This window comes from Cebidichthys violaceus, unplaced genomic scaffold (genome assembly GCF_023349555.1).
Source record: "Cebidichthys violaceus isolate CVI_PGR_0920_01 unplaced genomic scaffold, fCebVio1.0.p SCAF_5, whole genome shotgun sequence".
NCBI lineage: Eukaryota > Metazoa > Chordata > Actinopteri > Perciformes > Stichaeidae > Cebidichthys > Cebidichthys violaceus.
This window is the reverse complement of record NW_027176705.1, coordinates 4,085,465-4,104,529: the sequence shown is the minus strand read 5'-3', so window position 1 is coordinate 4,104,529 and position 19,065 is coordinate 4,085,465. Positions and strand designations below refer to the sequence as shown.

Here is a 19,065-nt window from a genome sequence, read left to right as displayed (position 1 = left end):
TAAGCAAAACATACCTTCAGGAAGTAACTGTGAACCAGATGTCATCAGGCCTGGCTGGTCATCTAATTAAAGGACACTGGAGTATGCAGACAAACACTGATGAAGGATTAGTTTGATATTGTGTTATTCTTGCCGTTCATTCTCAATCTACAGCATTTGGTACTCAAACATCTCGACAGAAGTTAACTTTATAACTGAACCACTGACCAGGGAATATGCTTGTCTCTTTCTCCCAGTCACTAAAATGTCAAAGAAAATAGTCAAGGTGCCTCTATCAAAAAATTACCATTTAGATTAGCTCTTTTTCCCTCTTATTTTAATTTCCTCCTGGTGGAACATTCCTATGCAACTATGAAGAGCTAAAGAACCTCCCACTATGATCTGCAGCCATAAAAGAGTTATATCTGAGCAAATTGTTCAATCCCGTCCTGGGAAATGCTTTCCTATGGAGGTATAATTGGTGCGAAATGCAAAGCATCCGTGAAACAGTTTAGAACCAATCCATGGGTGCACATTTTACAGCAGGTGGGTCTGCACAGGAGATCACTGGGGCTTCAGAGACCACTCAGTTCCCACAACAGGCAACATGTCCTAAGGCAAGACACTAACCTCCTGCCAGCTGACTGCATTACATAAATTAAGAGTGATTACCAGTTAATATTAAGGGAGGTTACTCCCTTTACAGTTAATAAATCAAATGTGTGATCTGCCTTATTTATATTCATTACAAATTCATTTTTCTTGACTTTTTTCCTCATTTTCCATTAGTATACTAACATGCTCACAATGACAATGCTAACATGTTGATGTTTAGCATAATGTTTACCTTGTTTACCGTCATAGTTTAGCATGTTAGCCGGCTAACATTTGCTAATTAGCACAAACGACAGCATCAGCAGAGGCTGTTATTAGTTTTAAGAGTTAGAGTAGTCGTGTCCACTAAACCTCAGTGGGATGGGTGCTGGATACTAGAATCTATATGATTGCAGTAAGAGTAACTACACAGTGGAATCACTGCTCCCTCTAATTGTATTAGCAATGTTTGAACCAACTACAGCTCTCACATATCCACAGGCTGGAAATGAGGGATCACATTCATATGAATGTATTAGATGATGTCACTGGCCGTCTTGCTATGTAGTTAAAATCCCTCATTTTCTTCTGCGGGTACTCTTTGTTAGTCACTAGTTTTGTAAGTGTTGAATCATAAACAAAATTATTGGACGAATTGTATTTTTTTTTTTACTGATGATGGCTCTATAGGAAAAGTCGGGGGATCGCCAAAGTGATCATTCATCCTGAAGTGGAACACGAATGTGTGAACCAAATTTTTGGCCAATCCATCCAATAGTTGTTGAGACGTATCACTTAAAACCACTAATGTGAGCCTCGTGGTGGCGCTAGAGGAAGTCAGAGGATCGTGAAAGTCTGTAGGATACATCCACGGGGACAATGAGTGACTGTACTAGACTTTATGACAATCCATTCAATAGTTGTTGAGATATTTCAGCCTGGACCGATTACCATCCCTAGAGCCGCTAGCATGGCTAAAAATACCTGATTCTGAGGATCACCCCCCCAAACAGTGACAGATTAAAACACCAGTCTCCATCATTTAAACTAGAGAACCTTTATTAAATAATTCATGGTCAATTTCCATGAGGTCTCCGTTTGATACTCCTCATCTCAAAGAAGAACTAGTGCTGCAGACTGTTCCTCTGGTTTAGTGTGCATATCAAGGCTGACCTGCATGGCAGGACAGGGGGAGCTGACTGTCTTCCCCAAAACAGAATTATGAATAACAGAACTAGTGTCAGTCCACTTTCAATTCAATCATACAACATGTAATCTGGACCTTTTCTTCTTTTAAATCTACAGATTGGATTTGATAGCCATTCTCAGTGTTTTGTTCCACATTGAGTGGGAAATATCTTTCTGAATTAAGTGAATTGAAAGTGAAGTGAAAACAGCCCGAAATTAAAGAGTGCTGAAACTACAAACAACAAAAAACCTCATACTGCTGATTCTCCATACAAACTGCTCATTCTTCAATTCGCATTTAAACTGACAATATCCATATCAAGGAAACTGCACTTTACAAAAAAAAAAAAAAAAAAACTACTGAGAAAGCATATCTGTTTGTGTTTAATAATATTGCCATTAATGAGGGTTTGGAAGATTATTTCCCCCCAGCTTTTCTCCTTGAGGCAAATGAGTTCACTCTTACTGAAGACAGTCTTCACAGAAAAATGACAGGTCTCAATAAAAAAGTGCTTTGTATTGTTCACTCGGTAATTCAAAAACTTTGAGCAGTATATTCACTACACGGGATAGATTATTGTTATGCTAAACCATGTGAGACAAAAAAACGGTGGGTAAACACACTGTCTGTTGCAGAACCGAACCATCTGTACAGTGACGGGGCTTTACGTGTCGCTAACGTTGTTTTTTTCTGGTATCAGCTGACATGGGACAGCAGCAACTTTGGTAGCAAGTGCCCCAGTAAGATAAAAGCTACAATGATCTGTGCAAAAAGCACACACGCATTGAAAGAGCGACCTGTTTAAACTGAGGGGCCGGGAAAGAATGGGTAACTACAATTAGGAACTGTTTAGTAAGAGCATTCAAACCTATGAATATGTTGTGACTATGTATCAAAAGTTCGATATACAGTGAGATAAATAGCTGACACGGTGGAAGCTTAGTTGCAAAGGTATCTAGCTGGCACTTTCAGACAAAAATATAAGGGCATACATTGGTTGTGAATGACAAAAATGGCAAAAATGGTAAACAGATTTCTATCACATCAAATGTAACTGATGGCTCTGCAACTTTTTTTCTTTTCTTTTTTTCCCAAATAACTGATACATACACACAACATACAGATTCGACTGTCTGCCGGCGAGAGTCTTTGAGTCGCTTAGCATAGTAATCCCAAAAAAGGGGCTCCAGACCGGCGTCAACAGCTTCAGTGTCTCTGCTATCAGCAACAGAAGCGTCTCCTTTGAAGTGTGTCTCCTTCCTGGCCTCCCATCAGAGGCCGTTCAGTTCTGGCTCTTCTGGAAGGAGGCCAAACCAAAAAAGAAAACCCCGTCCCCAGTGTCTCCCAAAGCTTTGACAACAACTCTGTAATTTCCTTCTGCCTTCAAAAAAACCCCAACCCAAAGCATGTTCTCCGGTTCATCACCACTCAAGGTGTTGTGTAGCTGCTTGTATCCTTCCCGAAATTGTAATACTCCTCCATGTCGTCCATGTTTGCCGTAGTGAGTTTAGTGAGGTTTTGGGAGCCACCATTGTCCATATTGTCTTGTGGTGTAAAGCTGAAGTTCTGTCCCTCATACTCCCCCTGGTTATTCATTTCTGGAAGAACTTCTGGAAAAAAACAAAGACAAAAGAATTATAAAGTGCATTTCCAAAGCTACCTTTACTTACACCAAGTACAATCAGTGTCACCATGCTGAAGAACTTCCTGGGACAACATTGTTTATTAGGGTTACACATTGTTATATTACTGTACTGTTAAAAGCTATAGGTTCATTAAGGCATTATTCATTTCATGATTGTGCTACAAAACAAAAAGGTGTGTTTTTCCACCAGGGGGGGATGTGTTTTTTCCCCATCAACTTAAAGCCTCTAAAATGTTATCTCACATCCTAAGCCATTCTCTTTACCATTAGATATGTGTGATTTAAAAAAAAGCAACAATATCATGTCATTCTTAGTCATATAAACTTAGTCTAACACTTAAAAACTCAGCTAACCTGCTTCATCAGAACTGCGCGGGTGAGAATTGCTCAGATTTGATTGACAGTGGCCTGGCACCATAAGCAGGCAATCCCAAAACTGTCATCAGATTCTGATTCAAAAGTTGATACATCACCTTTTCGTCCACCTCAAACTAGTGAGATGATCATAAAGAAAACATAAATAAATACAGAAATCTCTCATGTTTGGCAGAAAGTTGTGCGATCACGTAGGATCGCAATCGCACGTATGAGAAGCAGATTAAGAAAATAGTTTCTTTAACACATTCCTGCGAGACTTAATGTTGCAGTAATTGTAAACATATTACATCCTGATGTGGACAACACAATACAACAACAAAAGAGCCTTTGGTACTATTGTTGCCTGTAGAAAAAGCAAGAAAATGGATACTGAAAAAACTGTGATTTATCTGCCATATAACATTTTTATTGAAATAAGTTTAGTCTTCTTGAATATCTGGGAAAAATAATGCGCATGGATATTAAATATTCTGTTACTATGGAAGAAAACTTTAAATTACAGTTAAAAGATTCACCGCAATCAATGTTAATTACTTATATTTGTGGGCATGTGTGTACAAGTTCTACAGCTCAGACCAGGCCGGTAGCAGGTTTCTATATTGTGGATTGAAGATGAGCTCATACATACAGTTGTGGTCAAAAGTTTACATACACTTGTAAAGAACATAATGTCATGGCTCTCTTGAGTTTCCCCGTTATTTCTACAACTCTGATTTTTCTCTGATAGAGTGATTGGAACAGATACTTCTTTGTCACAAAAAAAACATTCATGAAGTTTGGTTCTTTCATGACTTTATTATGGGTTAACAGAAAAAGTGATCAAATCTGCTGGGTCAAAAATATACATACAGCAGTGCTAATATTTGGTTACATGTCCCTTGGCCATTTTCACTTCAATTAGGCGCTTTTGGTAGCCATCCACAAGCTTCTGGCAAGCTTCTCGTTGAATCTTTGACCACTCCTCTTGACAGAATTGGTGCAGTTCAGTTAAATTTGATGGCTTTCTGACATGGACTTGTTTCTTCAGCATTGTCCACATGTTCTCAATGGGATTTAAGTCAGGACTTTGGGAAGGCCTTTCTAAAACCCTAATTCTAGCCTGATTTAGCCATTCCATTACCACTTTTGATGTGCGTTTGGGGTCATTGTCCTGTTGGAACACCCAACTGCGCCCAAGACCCAACCTTCGGGCTGATGATTTTAGGTTATCTTGAAGAATTTGAAGGTAATCCTCCTTCTTCATTATCCCATTTACTCTCTGTAAAGCACCAGTTCCATTGGCAGCAAAACAGCCCCACAGCATAATACTACCACCACCGTGCTTGACGGTAGGCATGGTGTTCTTGGGGTTAAAGGCCTCACCTTTTCTCCTCCAAACATATTGCTGGGCATTGTGGCCAAACAGCTCGATTTTTGTTTCGTCTGACCACAGAACTTTCCTCCAGAAGGTCTTATCTTTGTCCATGTGATCAGCAGCAAACTTCAGTCGAGCCTTAAGGTGCCGCTTTTGGAGCGAGGGCTTCCTTCTTGCACGGCAGCCTCTCAGTCCATGGAGATGCAAAACACGCTTGACTGTGGACACTGACACCTGTGTTCCAGCAGCTTCTAATTCTTGGCAGATCTGCTTTTTGGTGGTTCTCGGTTGACTCTTCACCCTCCTGACCAATTTTCTCTCAGCAGCAGGGGATAGCTTGCGTTTTCTTCCTGATCGTGGCAGTGACAAAACAGTGCCATGCACTTTATACTTACAAACAATTGTTTGCACTGTTGCTCTTGGGACCTGCAGCTGCTTTGAAATGGCTCCAAGTGACTTTCCTGACTTGTTCAAGTCAATGATTCGCTTTTTCAGATCCATGCTGAGCTCCTTTGACTTTCCCATTGTAGCGTTTGTGGGCGTTTGTATCCAATGAGCCCTATTTAAATGGCCTCAGAGAAGTCACCAGCTGTAGTCACTCATAATCACTCACAAGAAGTTAAGAGGCCATGCTATGAAGCTCATTTCATTGACACAACTTTCTAAGTCACCAAAATTGCTAATTCATGTTGCTGTATGTATATTTTTGACCCAGCAGATTTTGTCACTTTTTCTGTTAACCCATAATAAAGTCATGAAAGAACCAAACTTCATGAATGTTTTTTGTGACAAAGAAGTATCTGTTCCAATCACTCTATCAGAGAAAAATCAGAGTTGTAGAAATAACTGGAAACTCAAGAGAGCCATGACATTATGTTCTTTACAAGTGTATGTAAACTTTTGACCACAACTGTACGATCAACCTCCAGTGGATAAATACCAGTGAAAGAAAATGTGTGACGACATGCGCAGCGGAACTCACCTTGTCCTTCTGGTGAGACGTCCATTCCATGCTTCACCTTCATGTGCCTGCTGAGGTTTCCCTTCAGGTTGAACTTACTGGTGCAGTAAGGACACTTGAAGGGCTTACTGCCAGCATGGAGATGCATGTGGCCCAGCAGGTTGTACATTCTGTTGAAAGACTTGCCACATACCTGGGGAAAAATTAAATATATATTGACATTGATGAACACAATTAATAATCTAATTTAAAAGTTATGCGTCTAGGTAGCTACTCGTAGATGGCAAGTTAGTGATGAACACATCCTGCCTGACGACAGTTGCCTCAAAGCTTAGTGGGCTTTACTTCCACGGTGAGAATTTGAATTTCATTGAAGCAAACCCGCTGATATCAAAGCGTATTATCCCTGAGAAAAGTTCTCCTCCTCACATAATCCTGTTACATTAAATTGAACTTCAAATGCATCATCACATCTCATTTCACACTGAAATTAATTAGAAAAAAATCTTCCACTTGCTGCTATCACCCAGAATAATATTTTTTTATGAATAAAATTAATCAAGTTCAAATACTCACCTTGCATTTGAATGGCTTCACGGGCAGGTGGACGATCATGTGGGTCTTGAGGGTCTGTTTCTGGATGAAGCTCTTGAAGCAGACGTGACACTGGAAGGGTCGGACGCTGTTATGGATGAGCATGTGCCTCTTCAGGTTGGCGGACAGGGTGAACTCCCGCGAGCACACGTCACACTTGTGGCCTTTCATTCCCTACCGGAGTCCAAACAGAAGGAACGGGTCAATCGTTCAAATATAGCAACGTGCACTGCATTTCTTTCCCCTTGTAATATTGAGACAGAAGCGGATTCACTTTAAAGCATTTGGAACTGTGAGCGGGAGCTGCGAGAGGGTCGAAAGGAGGAAGCTGAGGGGGAGACCGAGCAAAGTAGGTGAAAGGGAGAAGTGCATTGTGGTGTTGTCTGAGAACAACGGGATGCTATTTACTGTAGTTCGGCTGCTGATTCGGCCGGCTTATCAACATGGTCGGCAATTGGAGCTGCAGCGACGGCACGCAGCTCACGGAGGCAATCAATTTAAGGTACTTCAAAACCCTGAGCAGCAAAGTGCCACAATAAGTGTCATAAGTCAAGTCTGAACACACAGACATGATAGGTATTTTCAGATTCAGTGCAGCTGACTCTTTCCAAAAATATCTCTGTCTCTGATGTTCATTAATCCGCTTGTAAATCATAAAATATGCTCATTACAACTCCAGCTTTTAAGTTTTCTTCATCAATCTTCTGGACATCCATTTTTAAATGGTGCCAAAATGTAAACAAATGTAGGCCAAAATAGTTGTAGCCTACTGCATCACTCACTGAATTCATGGCATTAACCTTCCTAAACATCCCCCACAGCATTATGGGAGCAGTAGTTCCAAAACTTTGACAGATGATTGTCCTTCATAGAAGTATAAGAATAATAGTAGGAGTGACAAAATCCATTAAACCCATTGTATCACCAATATAGATTATTCCTGACACTACTAAGAATGTCCCATCAACATGGTTCCTATATTCCTGGAACAGTGACACTCATCCATCTGAATTGGGTGTATCTAATTTAATGTTGGGGAGCCCCCAGTGTCAAACTTTCAAAACTAATTTGAGCTATTGTGACTTAATATCTAACGTCATCCACAGAACAACAGGGGAGGTATAACAGAGGGCTATGATGGCAAAGCAAGTGTTTGTCTGGGACGTCAGTTTGGTAACGTGATGATATTCACATCCTGCCTGGGAGATGTTGCCCATCAGTTTGACCATATCAAAATCCCCAGCAGCCATTTCGGGTGTACCAAAAGAGATTACAACAGTACAGGGAGAAAAAAAAAAAAAAGCCCTTGCCGCCCGTCTTTCTTCTGTTCCAGTAATATCCTCAACCACATGCGACAGGAAATGTGTAGTCATCGAGAAGCAGGTCACAAGAGCAGACAATTCACAACATCCAAGGCCTTGAGGCTCGTCTAAATGAATGTACTGCTGCATTACGCACTTCACTCTGCAGTCTATGTCAGCAGACAAACAAGTGGGCCTGCATAACTGGTTCCTAGTTTATTGAGAAGAACTAATATGTATTAAAAGGTTGCCACTGGGTCGAGAGACTCTGTTTGTAAAAGCAGACATATCAGACTGTCACTGTCTGCACAACAAATGTGTCGTGCTGCGGTCGTCCACCAGGGGGAGCAGTGAACAGACGGCAGGCTCAAATACAAAAGAGAACATTCGACTGCTCTCTCATTTCCATGATGAGTGTGGCTTAGGGTTATTGTTCCCCTGGAAGTAATCAAATTTAGGGAAATCCTCAGGAATTCAGCATTTCAACTCGATCCACTCCTGTATGAATTAAAAGTCTGGCAATTTGCAAACAGGGAAATGTCAAGATGTCACGTGTGGCGTATTTTAGAACAACAACTAATAATCAAGGCCTCAAACTGAGGGAGAATAGAGGCGAGGACGGTCCTGTGGTAACATCAAATGAATTGTGATACCTCTGTGTGTGTGTGTGTGTGTGTGTGTGTGTGTGTGTGTGTGTGAGAGAGAGAGAGTAGTCAGGGGGCACTGAGCAATTACAGACATTTCATTCTGATGGAGACTATAATGAGGACTACATGAAGACGCTCAGTATTGTGGATGTTCAGAATCAAATCTGTGTGACAGACGTATCTATTCTCATTTCCTTGATTAAAACATATTTTTAAGTGAAAAGGATTTCTTTTAACAGCTTATAGGAGAATTATCCTGCAACAGATCTGTCCTCTTTTTTTTGTTGTGAACATGAATAATCCTTTTTTTAAAGCTGGAAACTCAATTCTCCCGAGAACAAACATCCTGGAGCTTGCTTTATTGAATAGGGAATGGCTAATTAACTGTACGCAGGGTAACTGCATGTAAAAAACAGTCACATAGCCTTTTCCAGTCTAAAAAAACAAACATTTAGCTGGTTTTTTTTGCTTCTATTCTGACCTCAGACATGCCAAAGAAGTTTTAGTCACGACAAAAGTCAGACGAAGACACAAAAGGACAGTAAGAGTCCAAAGTATGGATGCCTGCCAGGGTAAGTGCTCTTGCCTGTCTCCTTCACACAGATCTCAGTGGGTGAAGGACAGAAGATGAGCAGAGGTGCAGTAGCCTCCCTCTGCTGATCCGATAGTATTTGCTTTTGCTCTTCACTCTCATTTTCTTTCACATGACAAAAGAAGAATCCTTAACCATCTAATTTATGCAGGTAATATCTAGGTGTGTTTGTAATTAGAGCATTCAGGAAGTCCGGGGTGGTAAGTGTCCGTACCTTATGAGTGAGCGAGTGCTGACGCAGGTGGTGGAGCTGCACAAACTCCAGGCCGCACTGGGAGCAGGTGTAAGGCCTCGGGCTCTGATGCTTCAGCAGGTGGTTCTGGAGCTGGCTGCGGTAGGCGAACGACTTGTTGCACTCGGTGCACTGGAAGGTGTGGGGCCCCTGGTGGCTGGTCTGGTGGCGTTTCAGGTGCGCGTAGGTGGGGAACTCCATGCCGCACTGCGAGCAGACGTGGCAACGCCCGCGCTCGTGCTTCACCTCGTGGGCTCGCAGCTCGCTGGGATAGGCGAAGCCACGGCGGCAGAAGCGGCAGCTGTAGGGCTTCACGTCGGTGTGCTGGAGCATGTGCCGCTTCAGGTGGCTGGTCTGGGTGAAGCCCTTCTTGCAGACGGTGCACTTGTGGGGCCGCGTGCCTTGGTGGGTCAGCAGGTGGGTTTGAAGATGACTGGGCTGCTTGAAGAGTTTCCCGCAGTGCGGACAGGCGTGTGGTTTGATGCCATTGTGGCCCAGGATGTGCGTGACCAGGTTGTACTTGGAGGTGTACGATTTGTCACACATGCGGCACTTCCAGCGCTTCAAACCGTCTCCCACATCCACACAGTAAGATTCATCAATCTGAATGTTGATATCCAGCCGGTCCACTCGGCGGCCGCCGTGCCGACGGGGAGGCTGGGGGTGCGGAGGCTGCTGGTGCGGCGCTCCTGCGCTCCCGTCGGTCCACATCATGTTCTGGCTGCCGTCTTCGTACTCACTCGCCATGCCCATTTCCGCCGAATCATAGCTGCCCACTTCGCTGGTCTGGAAGTAGCTGCTGATGGCTTCCTCCTGCTGTGTCGGCTTCATCATGTTGTTCCCCTGGTGTTCTACCTCTTCCTCTTCCTCTCTGCCACCTCGACCGTGGCCCCCCATGGGGCGCTGGCCTTGCAGTCCCCGGTGACCCTGCTCCCCTCCTCTGTGACCGATCTGGGGGGGAGGAGGAGGGTGAACGTGCGTGTTGGCTTGTGGCTGGCTGGAGGCTTCCCGCTCACACTCTGTACAGTTCTTGCTGTTGGATCTGAGGGTGGCTGGATCAACTTGCACTAAACCACCTCTGGGAGCCAAATTGTTAAGCATGTGGACACAGGAGGACATTCCAGAGTTCACCACTTCCCCTTTCACATGGGATGAGGACACGTCACCGCCCTGAAGGCTGTGACGATCAGGGCCGACCATTTTTGTGTCCGGATGTTGAGGGGGCCCCTGCTGCCACCTCCTCTGACTGCAGCTGGGTTGCATCTGTCCGTCTTCACCCAAGTTATCTCCGAGGTAATCTCCGTTGGCTCCGATAAGCTGGTCTGCGTACTCGTAGTCGACTCCGTCTACTTGTGGTGCGGGGGACTCTTTGGGTTCGCCGGTGTAGAAGCCGTTGGGTGCAATGGTAGCGCCGAACACTTCATTCTGGGAGATGAGACCTAGCACGGCAGCCTGGGCCAGGGACAGCACGACTACTGGATCTGTCTGTGTGCCTATGTCCACCAGCCTGGCCATTACCTTGGGCTCACATCTACCCAGGCGCCGGCTCGCCTCCTCCTGGAACAGAAAGAGACACACAGGCACCGACATCAGCACTGCAAGGAAGCAATCATCAAATATACACCATGTCTGACTAAAGAGATATAGTCAGCAAAGTGAGTTTGTTACGACTCAATCTACTCTGCCATATTGTGGGGAAAAATAAGTGGAACTAAGGACTTTTTCTCTCTCATCGTCTGTGTGTTGTTTCAGGCAATTTCTCAAATCTAACAAAATTGTCTTGGAGAAGCTAAGAAAACAATTGACAACACAACATGGCTTGCTCAAGATGAGTTGAAACAGCATGCGTTTGTCAATACAGGAAACTTGGGCTACAACCAAATGGTCTACATTCTAAACTAAAGGCAGAAAGGCAATGACAATAATTTAGCAAGAGCAAAACTACAGCACACTGTCCTCAGATGAAAAGTGTCTTTTATTGACACATGAGCCGGTTGTAGTGAGAGATAGAAGGAGAAAGAGACAGAGATAAACAGGTATTTATATTTTAAGGAGCCCTTTATAGCATCCCTATGAAGAATACACACAAAAAACATTTCCTCCTACAGAGACTAGCCTCATCACAAATCAATGTTTCTGGGACAAGAAGTCAACCTGAATCAAGGCTGTCCAAAGGCAAACCTTTAGATCTAGTGACAGACACAGGAGCTATGAAAGACACCATCCTAATCCAGCGGGCTAACCATGTATTGGCTTGTGTGTGTGTGTGTGTGTGTGTGTGTGTGTTATGAGGGATAAGATGGCCTGCTGATCTACACACAAACACACATTCAAGTACAAGAGGGAGAGAAACAGGAAGACAAAACTGAGCAAGATTAAGACATTTCTTAAAAGAATGGAAATGCAGTAGAGGAGACAAAAACAGAGTAGAGCAGAGAGAGAACAGAGGGGGCAAAAGAGGAAAAAACAGAGACAGAGAGAGGGAGGGAAGCAGGGAGAGTGAGAGAGAGAGAGAGAGATTAGAGCAGACAAGAGTCTAGTGGAGGGGAGGGGGGAGAAGAGGAGAAAAAGAAAAAATGAAAGGTAGAGTGAAGGAGAGATGGGGGGAAGGAGGAAGGCTGAGAGAGAGAGAAGGAGGAAGGCTGAGAGAGAGAGAGAGAGAGAGAGAGAGAGAGAGAGAGAGAGAGAGAGAGACTGGAGTGGGAGGGGGGAGAGCTGAGTGAAAGAGTGAGAGGGTGAGTGTAAGGCAGCAGTCAAAAGAGAGCAAGAGGAAGAAAGAAAGATATGTGGAGACAGAGAGAGGGAGGGGGAGAGAGAGAGAGAGGGAGGGAGGGAGGGAGGGAGAGAGAGAGAGAGAGAGGGAGGGAGGGAGGGAGATGCAGTGAGCAACCAGGAGACAGAAGGAGAAAGAAAATGACAAAATGAAAGCCGGACAGAATGAAAGATAAAGAAAATTGTGAAGTCGAAACAGAGGGAGCGAAAGAAAAAGAGGAACGAAGAAGAGTTGAAAACAGCTCAAAAGAGGGCGAACAGAGTTAACGGCAGACACAAGTCTTAATTAGTGAGAGACTAAGACATCTGCAAATGGCAACTTTAAAAACAAAGAAAACCTACCAAGAACCAAAAAGCACCCCTGAAGGCAGCTTTCTACCTGTCTTTCAGCTGTGAGTGGGATCAAGCCATGTTGCCCACCAGCTCAGTAAACTACCACTTAACATGCTACGAGGGAGAGCCAATGAACTCACCACGCTCCTCTTGCTGTGAGGTTTCAGGTGCTTTAAGGATCTCATTCTTCAGTGCGAGTGTGTTGAGTGAGAACAGGCTACGTTCCCTTCCTTTTTATACGTGAGGGACGAGGGGAGGCGGGGCTAATATCGCCCGCCTCCACCCCTCTTCTTCTTCTTCTTCCAACACAGTTTTGGTAGTGACTCTGGTCACACCATCACAAACACAGACCAGACACAAACAACGTCCAACAAATCAGCGTGAGGCCGGTGGGTTTAAAAACAAACAAACAAACAAATGCACCGCTCATATATCACTGGCTCCTCGATAGTCTGATGATAAATGGGCTAAGTCACCTCAAAGTCACAAGACACACACACCAACAAAATAAAATCAACATCATATCAGTCTAAAATTATGGATCCACCAGGCTGCCTCCTGCCTCACTCTCCCTCCTTTCTTCCATCTCCGTCTGTCATTCTTTGTTTCTGCCTATCTCTGTCTGTCTCCCTTTCTTTATCTGCTTATTCCTCCATCTATTGCAGAGTCTCTCTCTCTCTCTCTCTCTCTCTCTCTCTCTCTCTCTCTCTCTCTCTCTCTCTCTCTCTCTCTCTCTCTCTCTCTCTCTCTCTCTCTCTCTCTCGTGTTTATGAGTACGAAAAAAGTGTTGGAAGATTGTTTTGTGCAGACTTGGATGCAAGTATGTGATGTAGGGAGAGGGGAAGAGGAGAGAGACAGAGAGAGAGAGAGAGAAAGAGAGGGAAGGTGACTGACAAGGAGATGAGCGAATAGAGAAGAGAGAGAGAGAGAGGATGGTGAAAGAGAGGAAGAGGGAGTGGAAGGAGAGAATACTGAAGGAAAAGAGCGGGGAGGGCTGGAGGGGAGACAGAAAGAGAGAGAGAAAGAGAAAGAGACAGAGGGGGATGGGAAGAGTGGAGCAGAATGCGGTAAAAGAATAAGAAATGGAAGATAGATGGAGGGAGAGAAAAGGATAAAATGAGAGTAAAAGGGAGAGAATAAAAAAGGTACTACTGCTTCTTTTAATGATGCAGCAAACAGGCCAATGTATCCCTCTCTCCTCAAATCAATCACACACACACACACACACACACACACACACACACACACACACACACACACACACACACACACACACACACACACACACTGGGCCATTGATTGACACCAACCTGTCCAAAGTTCGAGTGTGAACTTTCATCTTTTTTTCACGGCATCTCGCGTGAAAATTAGGGAAGCATGGAGAGATGAGACAGCTGCAGTGAGACTGTTGACTGTGCCAACGGTGGCCTGAGAGGGTCATGCCAAAGATCATGCACATCCTGAATCACGAAACCGAGACAGAACACAAGAGTGCAAACTATGGAGGCAAAAAACGAGAATCAGGAGCCGACCAGCACTTCCTCCAAAGAAATGAATAAACAGGACTTAACATACACAAAGCCTACATTTAAGATGTCTTGTATGCATTTTGCAGTGTATGTTGAAGGTGTGTTCCCTCTACAACATCTTTCCTTTGGAACAATCATGCATCCTCCCATGTCACAACTACAGTCAACACAGTCTGAGCTCTCGGTTTGTAATTGCAATGTGAAGAACAGCCGTGTTTAAAATGCGCTAGACAGCTAATGTCTTTTTTAGCATTGCTCCTTCTCAAGCTATAATTTGACAAGACTCTCATGTGAGATACAGTGAAGCACTTTTGACACTGGGAGTTAAAGAAGAACCGCTAAACGTTCAACAAATGAATAGACACGACTGATCACTTTGAGAAACCAAGGATCTGATTGGAAGGATTGAATCAAAATCTTCTAGTCTAGAAAAGCATTCATTTACAATTAAGTTAGAAGGAATAAGAAGTGAATCCGGAGAGTCTCATATATATGATTACTGCTTTTAAAAAAAACATCAATTAGGTTTGCTTAATTACAATTGGAACTAAAACCATCCGTTGACGAATTGATTGGTCAATTCTTGGATAAATGATTCCAAAGAATTCCATAATTTTCTGACATAACTATAATAATAACCCTCCAGCATTCCAGTTTTTTTCTCTCATTCCATGTGCTTTGTTAAGGTGGACTACGCTAGCAGTGTTTTCTATTATCTCAAAATAAAACTTTACACAAATAGTTAACTGTCTCTGGGGTTATGCTGCTAGCACCAACCCACCTCCTGACAATCACAACCCAGACGAGCACAAAAGTGTTTTTTCCTGCATTTAGTTTATAAAGTTTTGCTTGATTTAACTTGTGATAAAGCAAAAGTGAGGAAATCCTGGAAATTAAACTCATAATGCTTTTTTTAATTAGTCTGTTGCATTGTTCAGCTTTAAACTCCCAATCATATCTTAAATTATTTATAGTTTTGCTTGACTATTTTCTAGCTCTATAGTGAAGTCCATTTTATTTCTGTTTCCCAGCCGTCACAGTTTCCCACTGATAAAATCAAATGGAGAGGGAAGTGAAACCTGACTAAACGTAGCTGCTGGAGATGCATTCTGATGACAGCTGTAAACTGCTGTCTGTCTCGGCTGTATACAGACTTTGGCCATCGCAGTCTTTGCAGGATCCATGTTCGCTCCACATTATGTCAAGAACTTCTGATTCAAAGTCATAAAGGCATCTTGCCATGGCAATTAAAAAACAATAAATTCTTTATTTATCGAGCAAAATGGCAAACATTCACCGATTCCAGCTTCTGAAACGTGAGGATGTGCTGCATTTCTCTGCTTTGCATCATTATACTGTCAATTTGTTTGGCTTTTCAAATGTTTGGTTGAACAAAACAATATATTAGAAGACTTCACCATGGACTTGATTTTGTAATAATAAGTAAACAGTACCACTCCAACAGCCAGGGCAGAAACTGTGCTCAATATATTTTGGTACCGACTGAAATGTATTGAAAACAGTCACCCACCAAATTTGAGCAGCCAGCGTCTGCTCAAATTTGTGCTCACAGTTGTGAGTGACATAGAAAATAAATGAACTGAAATAAAAAGAGAATTGATTGAAACGGTAGATTGTAAAGAATAACCTTAAGCTCTGTGTTGTGGGTGTTTCTTGGGGGTCGTAGTTAACTTCTTGCCCCATGTTTTTATGTACTCAGGCCTGTACCTTCGATTTTAATCAAAGAACTACATAACATGTAACGCTGTCTTTAGGAAACATGAATGGGACTTTAAATAACTCCTCTCCTCTCTACAGAGCGCTGCAGGAATGAGTCCTACAACCTGGAAAGGAGCATTTTAGCACTTCCTGTTCCCTTGTCTACTTAGATGACTGAAATGAGGTCTGTGGTTTACTCAAGTTTAAGATAATTCAAAGTTTTGTCCTACGATACAAAATACGTCAGTTAATACACCACTCATGAATTTTAAAAGCTTTTATGTGTCTTTAAAAAGGCGCTCGCTAACAAGTGGCTAAATGAGACTACTAAACGTCATCACAGCCTCGTTGCGTACACTCATCATGCAACCTTTGTGTAGTCCATTTATATCCTAACGTTAGCTTTTTACTTATGCCGATTGCATTCACGCTTTTTTCATTTCAAAAATGATAAAAGTGGTGTTCAATTGTGAACATCCTCCTTCTGAACAAAACTTGTAAGCATCATAAACTTGTGTTTCCCATTGGCGTTTTGTCGAGCGAACCAGTCCGATGCTAATCTCCAGGGTTGGCCTACAAAAATACATCATCCTATCTATAGTATTGAAGGAACTTCAAACCCAGCCCTAGCAGCAACACTTTATGTATCTGCAGTGAAACCTCAGCAAACTTCCAGCTCTGGTTCATGAGGCCATCGTCTCTGTTGACCTGAGAGGTGAGGCAGTCACCTGGTTCCTCTACGGTCCTGTGAGGACGATTACGGTCATTCGTGGTTGTTTTGTAGGCCGGCAAGTTAGCCACTTGTTGAACAGAGACAAACAGAAGCAACCGCTATGTTACGGGAGGGAGGCGGTTGTATTTGAGTTAATACGAATAACAAAGGAGAGTAAATAGCGTCACAGATGGACAGGTTAAATAAGAAACAAATATTACGTGATGGGGAGAGAATCTTTTAGTCAAAATACAGCTTTTATTGTAGAATTCTAACGGTTTCTAACGGTTTCTAACCCTGACGTGTTTGTTTTTTCTGTGATAGAAAACATTTTTTTATTAAAGTTTGCGACATAAATGTCATGGGGGAGTGTGGTAAACAACAGGATAGAGAGAACATGGAGGAAAGAGAGAGAAAGGGAAACGGCAGAGGACAAAATGGGGGCGTAATAGAGAAAGCAGAGAGAGAGAACAGATGATTGCATGGAATGAAAGAGGGATTGAAGGGGGAGGGAGGGGAGGAGATAAAGAGAACCGGGAGGGGAGGGGGAGTGAGTGAGTGAGCAAGTGAGTGAGTGAGTGAGTGAGTGAAATGGTGGAGTGAGAGAGGAAAGGAGAGAGAGAAAATGAGAGGCAGCAGTGGGGGAGGGGAGGATGTAGAGGGAGAGCAAGAGAAAGATAGAGAGAGACAGAAAAGATAGAAAAAAGGAGAGAGGAAGAGCGAGCAAGGGAGAGAGAGAGAGAGAGAGAGAGAGAGAGAGAGAGAGAGAGAGAGAGAGAGAGAGAGAGAGAGATGGGGCAGGGAGCAACGTGAGAGCAAGACAGAGAGAGGGAGGGAGGGGCAGTGTGCAACGTGAGAGAGGAAGAGAGAAAGACAGAGAGAGAGAGGCAAAGAGAGAGAGAGGAGAGGGAGGGGTAAAGCATGATGGAAACCGAGAGCAAGAGAGAGGAGAGAGCGAGAGCGAGAGAGAGAGGAGGGAGGGAGGGAGAATGAAAGAGGGAGAGAGGAGGATAGACGAACAGAGAGGGAGGGGGAGGGGAAGAGAGCTGGAGAGAGAAAAACAGAAAGAGCGAGCAGAAAGAAAAAAAATGAGGGAGTGAGCGAGGGAGAAAGAGAGCACAAAACCCATTTCGTTCTATTTTGTGGTTTCACAAGCATGGCTACAGCAAAAGAAAAAGAAGAAGAAGAAGAAGGGTATTGTTGGTTTTTACAAGTCCTCTCTATGTAACACAAACACCCAACCAGTAACATTACAATGAACCAGCATCAGAGGTAATCACCTGTGTTAATCACTGTAGGGTGAAAACAGCTCAGGTGTGTCGTGATGTGGTCCTTCCTAAAAGGAAACATTTTCTTCTCCTTAACTGCTGAAATGCTAAATAGTGGAGAACAACAGACATATCGCGATATATAAATCAAGACTACCGTGTCCTCCCAACACCTCTCTCACCTCTTGTGAGTCGCTATGGATTCAGTGCAGTGCATTGTGGGCTACAAAGTAAGTCTGTTTTGTCTATATTTGTTTACATTTTGCCCATATTTAGCTATTAGCAGTCCATGTTTGCTAAGTACTCATGCATGAACAGAGAACCGTCACTGGATTATGTTGGTACTCCAGAAAACCTGATGATTTTCAGGTAAGTTCTGTAATAATAGGGAGCAGCTTTTGAGGGAGAGTTTCCTCGGATCGTTACATTCATTCAGTCATTGCAGGTCAGAACACTGTGGATCGGTGCATCAGTTCTGTAATAACTCAATTTAAAGTTCATTATCAATAATATTACAACACTACTACATGAGTGAAAACGATGTACTCTGGAAACATTGGCTGATTAGGTGAAATACATGTCAGTAGTATTAATACACTTTTAGACAGAGTAGGAACATATAACATATTTAGTCATTGTAAGCCTTCATAGGATGCAGGAAGTGAAGGAGAATACAGAAGCAGAGCTTCTTGGGGCAGAAATATGTTTGAAATATATTCTGCTAGAGCACAATCAACAACATAACTATTATGATACTGTAACAGCACTGATATGTCTCCAGCTAAATCTACGGCAGTTGCGCCGAGCCATCCCATGAAGAGCCACGAGCAGGCGAGTCGCCGCTGGAGCAACTCCACTGTAGGCCGAGTAAAGCTAAAGCTAGCAAGCAGGTTTCTACAGCGACGGTTCAGGTTTGCACCAAGTATGAAAATGGGCGGGGCTTCAAGGGGTCCAGGTGGTGGGCGCTATGAGCTATTATTTTTATAATAATACTGAAACCAGTTTGCTGCAAATGTTTTTGCACATTTAAAACTACTTTTACCAAAAAAAATGTGAATTAGCCACGACGCACTTTACTGTAATCTCACATTTTGTCCAATTATAGGAACAAAGTTTGAACTTCACTTTTCACACACAAATAACATGAAAACATACAGTGTGTGAAGGTATAGTATTGTTTATAGTCATAATAAAGCAGCTTAATAGAAGTGGTTGCTACAGAGATGTAGCTACAGTGTACTCATGTACTATTTATAGTAATAGTAA

At 43.1% G+C, this 19,065-nt stretch overlaps 1 protein-coding gene across 1 annotated transcript; it reads right to left on the bottom strand.

Annotated features, from left to right (window-relative positions):
• Positions 1 to 1,611: 1,611 nt before the first annotated feature.
• znf710b (zinc finger protein 710b) lies at positions 1,612 to 12,756 on the bottom strand. Its single transcript, XM_068730881.1, has 5 exons — positions 12,712 to 12,756; positions 9,449 to 11,023; positions 6,677 to 6,868; positions 6,122 to 6,293; positions 1,612 to 3,372 (listed from the first exon to the last, which is right to left on the bottom strand). The coding sequence occupies exons 1-5, from the start codon at positions 12,754 to 12,756 to the stop codon at positions 3,191 to 3,193; spliced, it is 2,166 nt and encodes a 721-aa protein (XP_068586982.1). The 3' UTR covers positions 1,612 to 3,190.
• Positions 12,757 to 19,065: the final 6,309 nt, after the last annotated feature.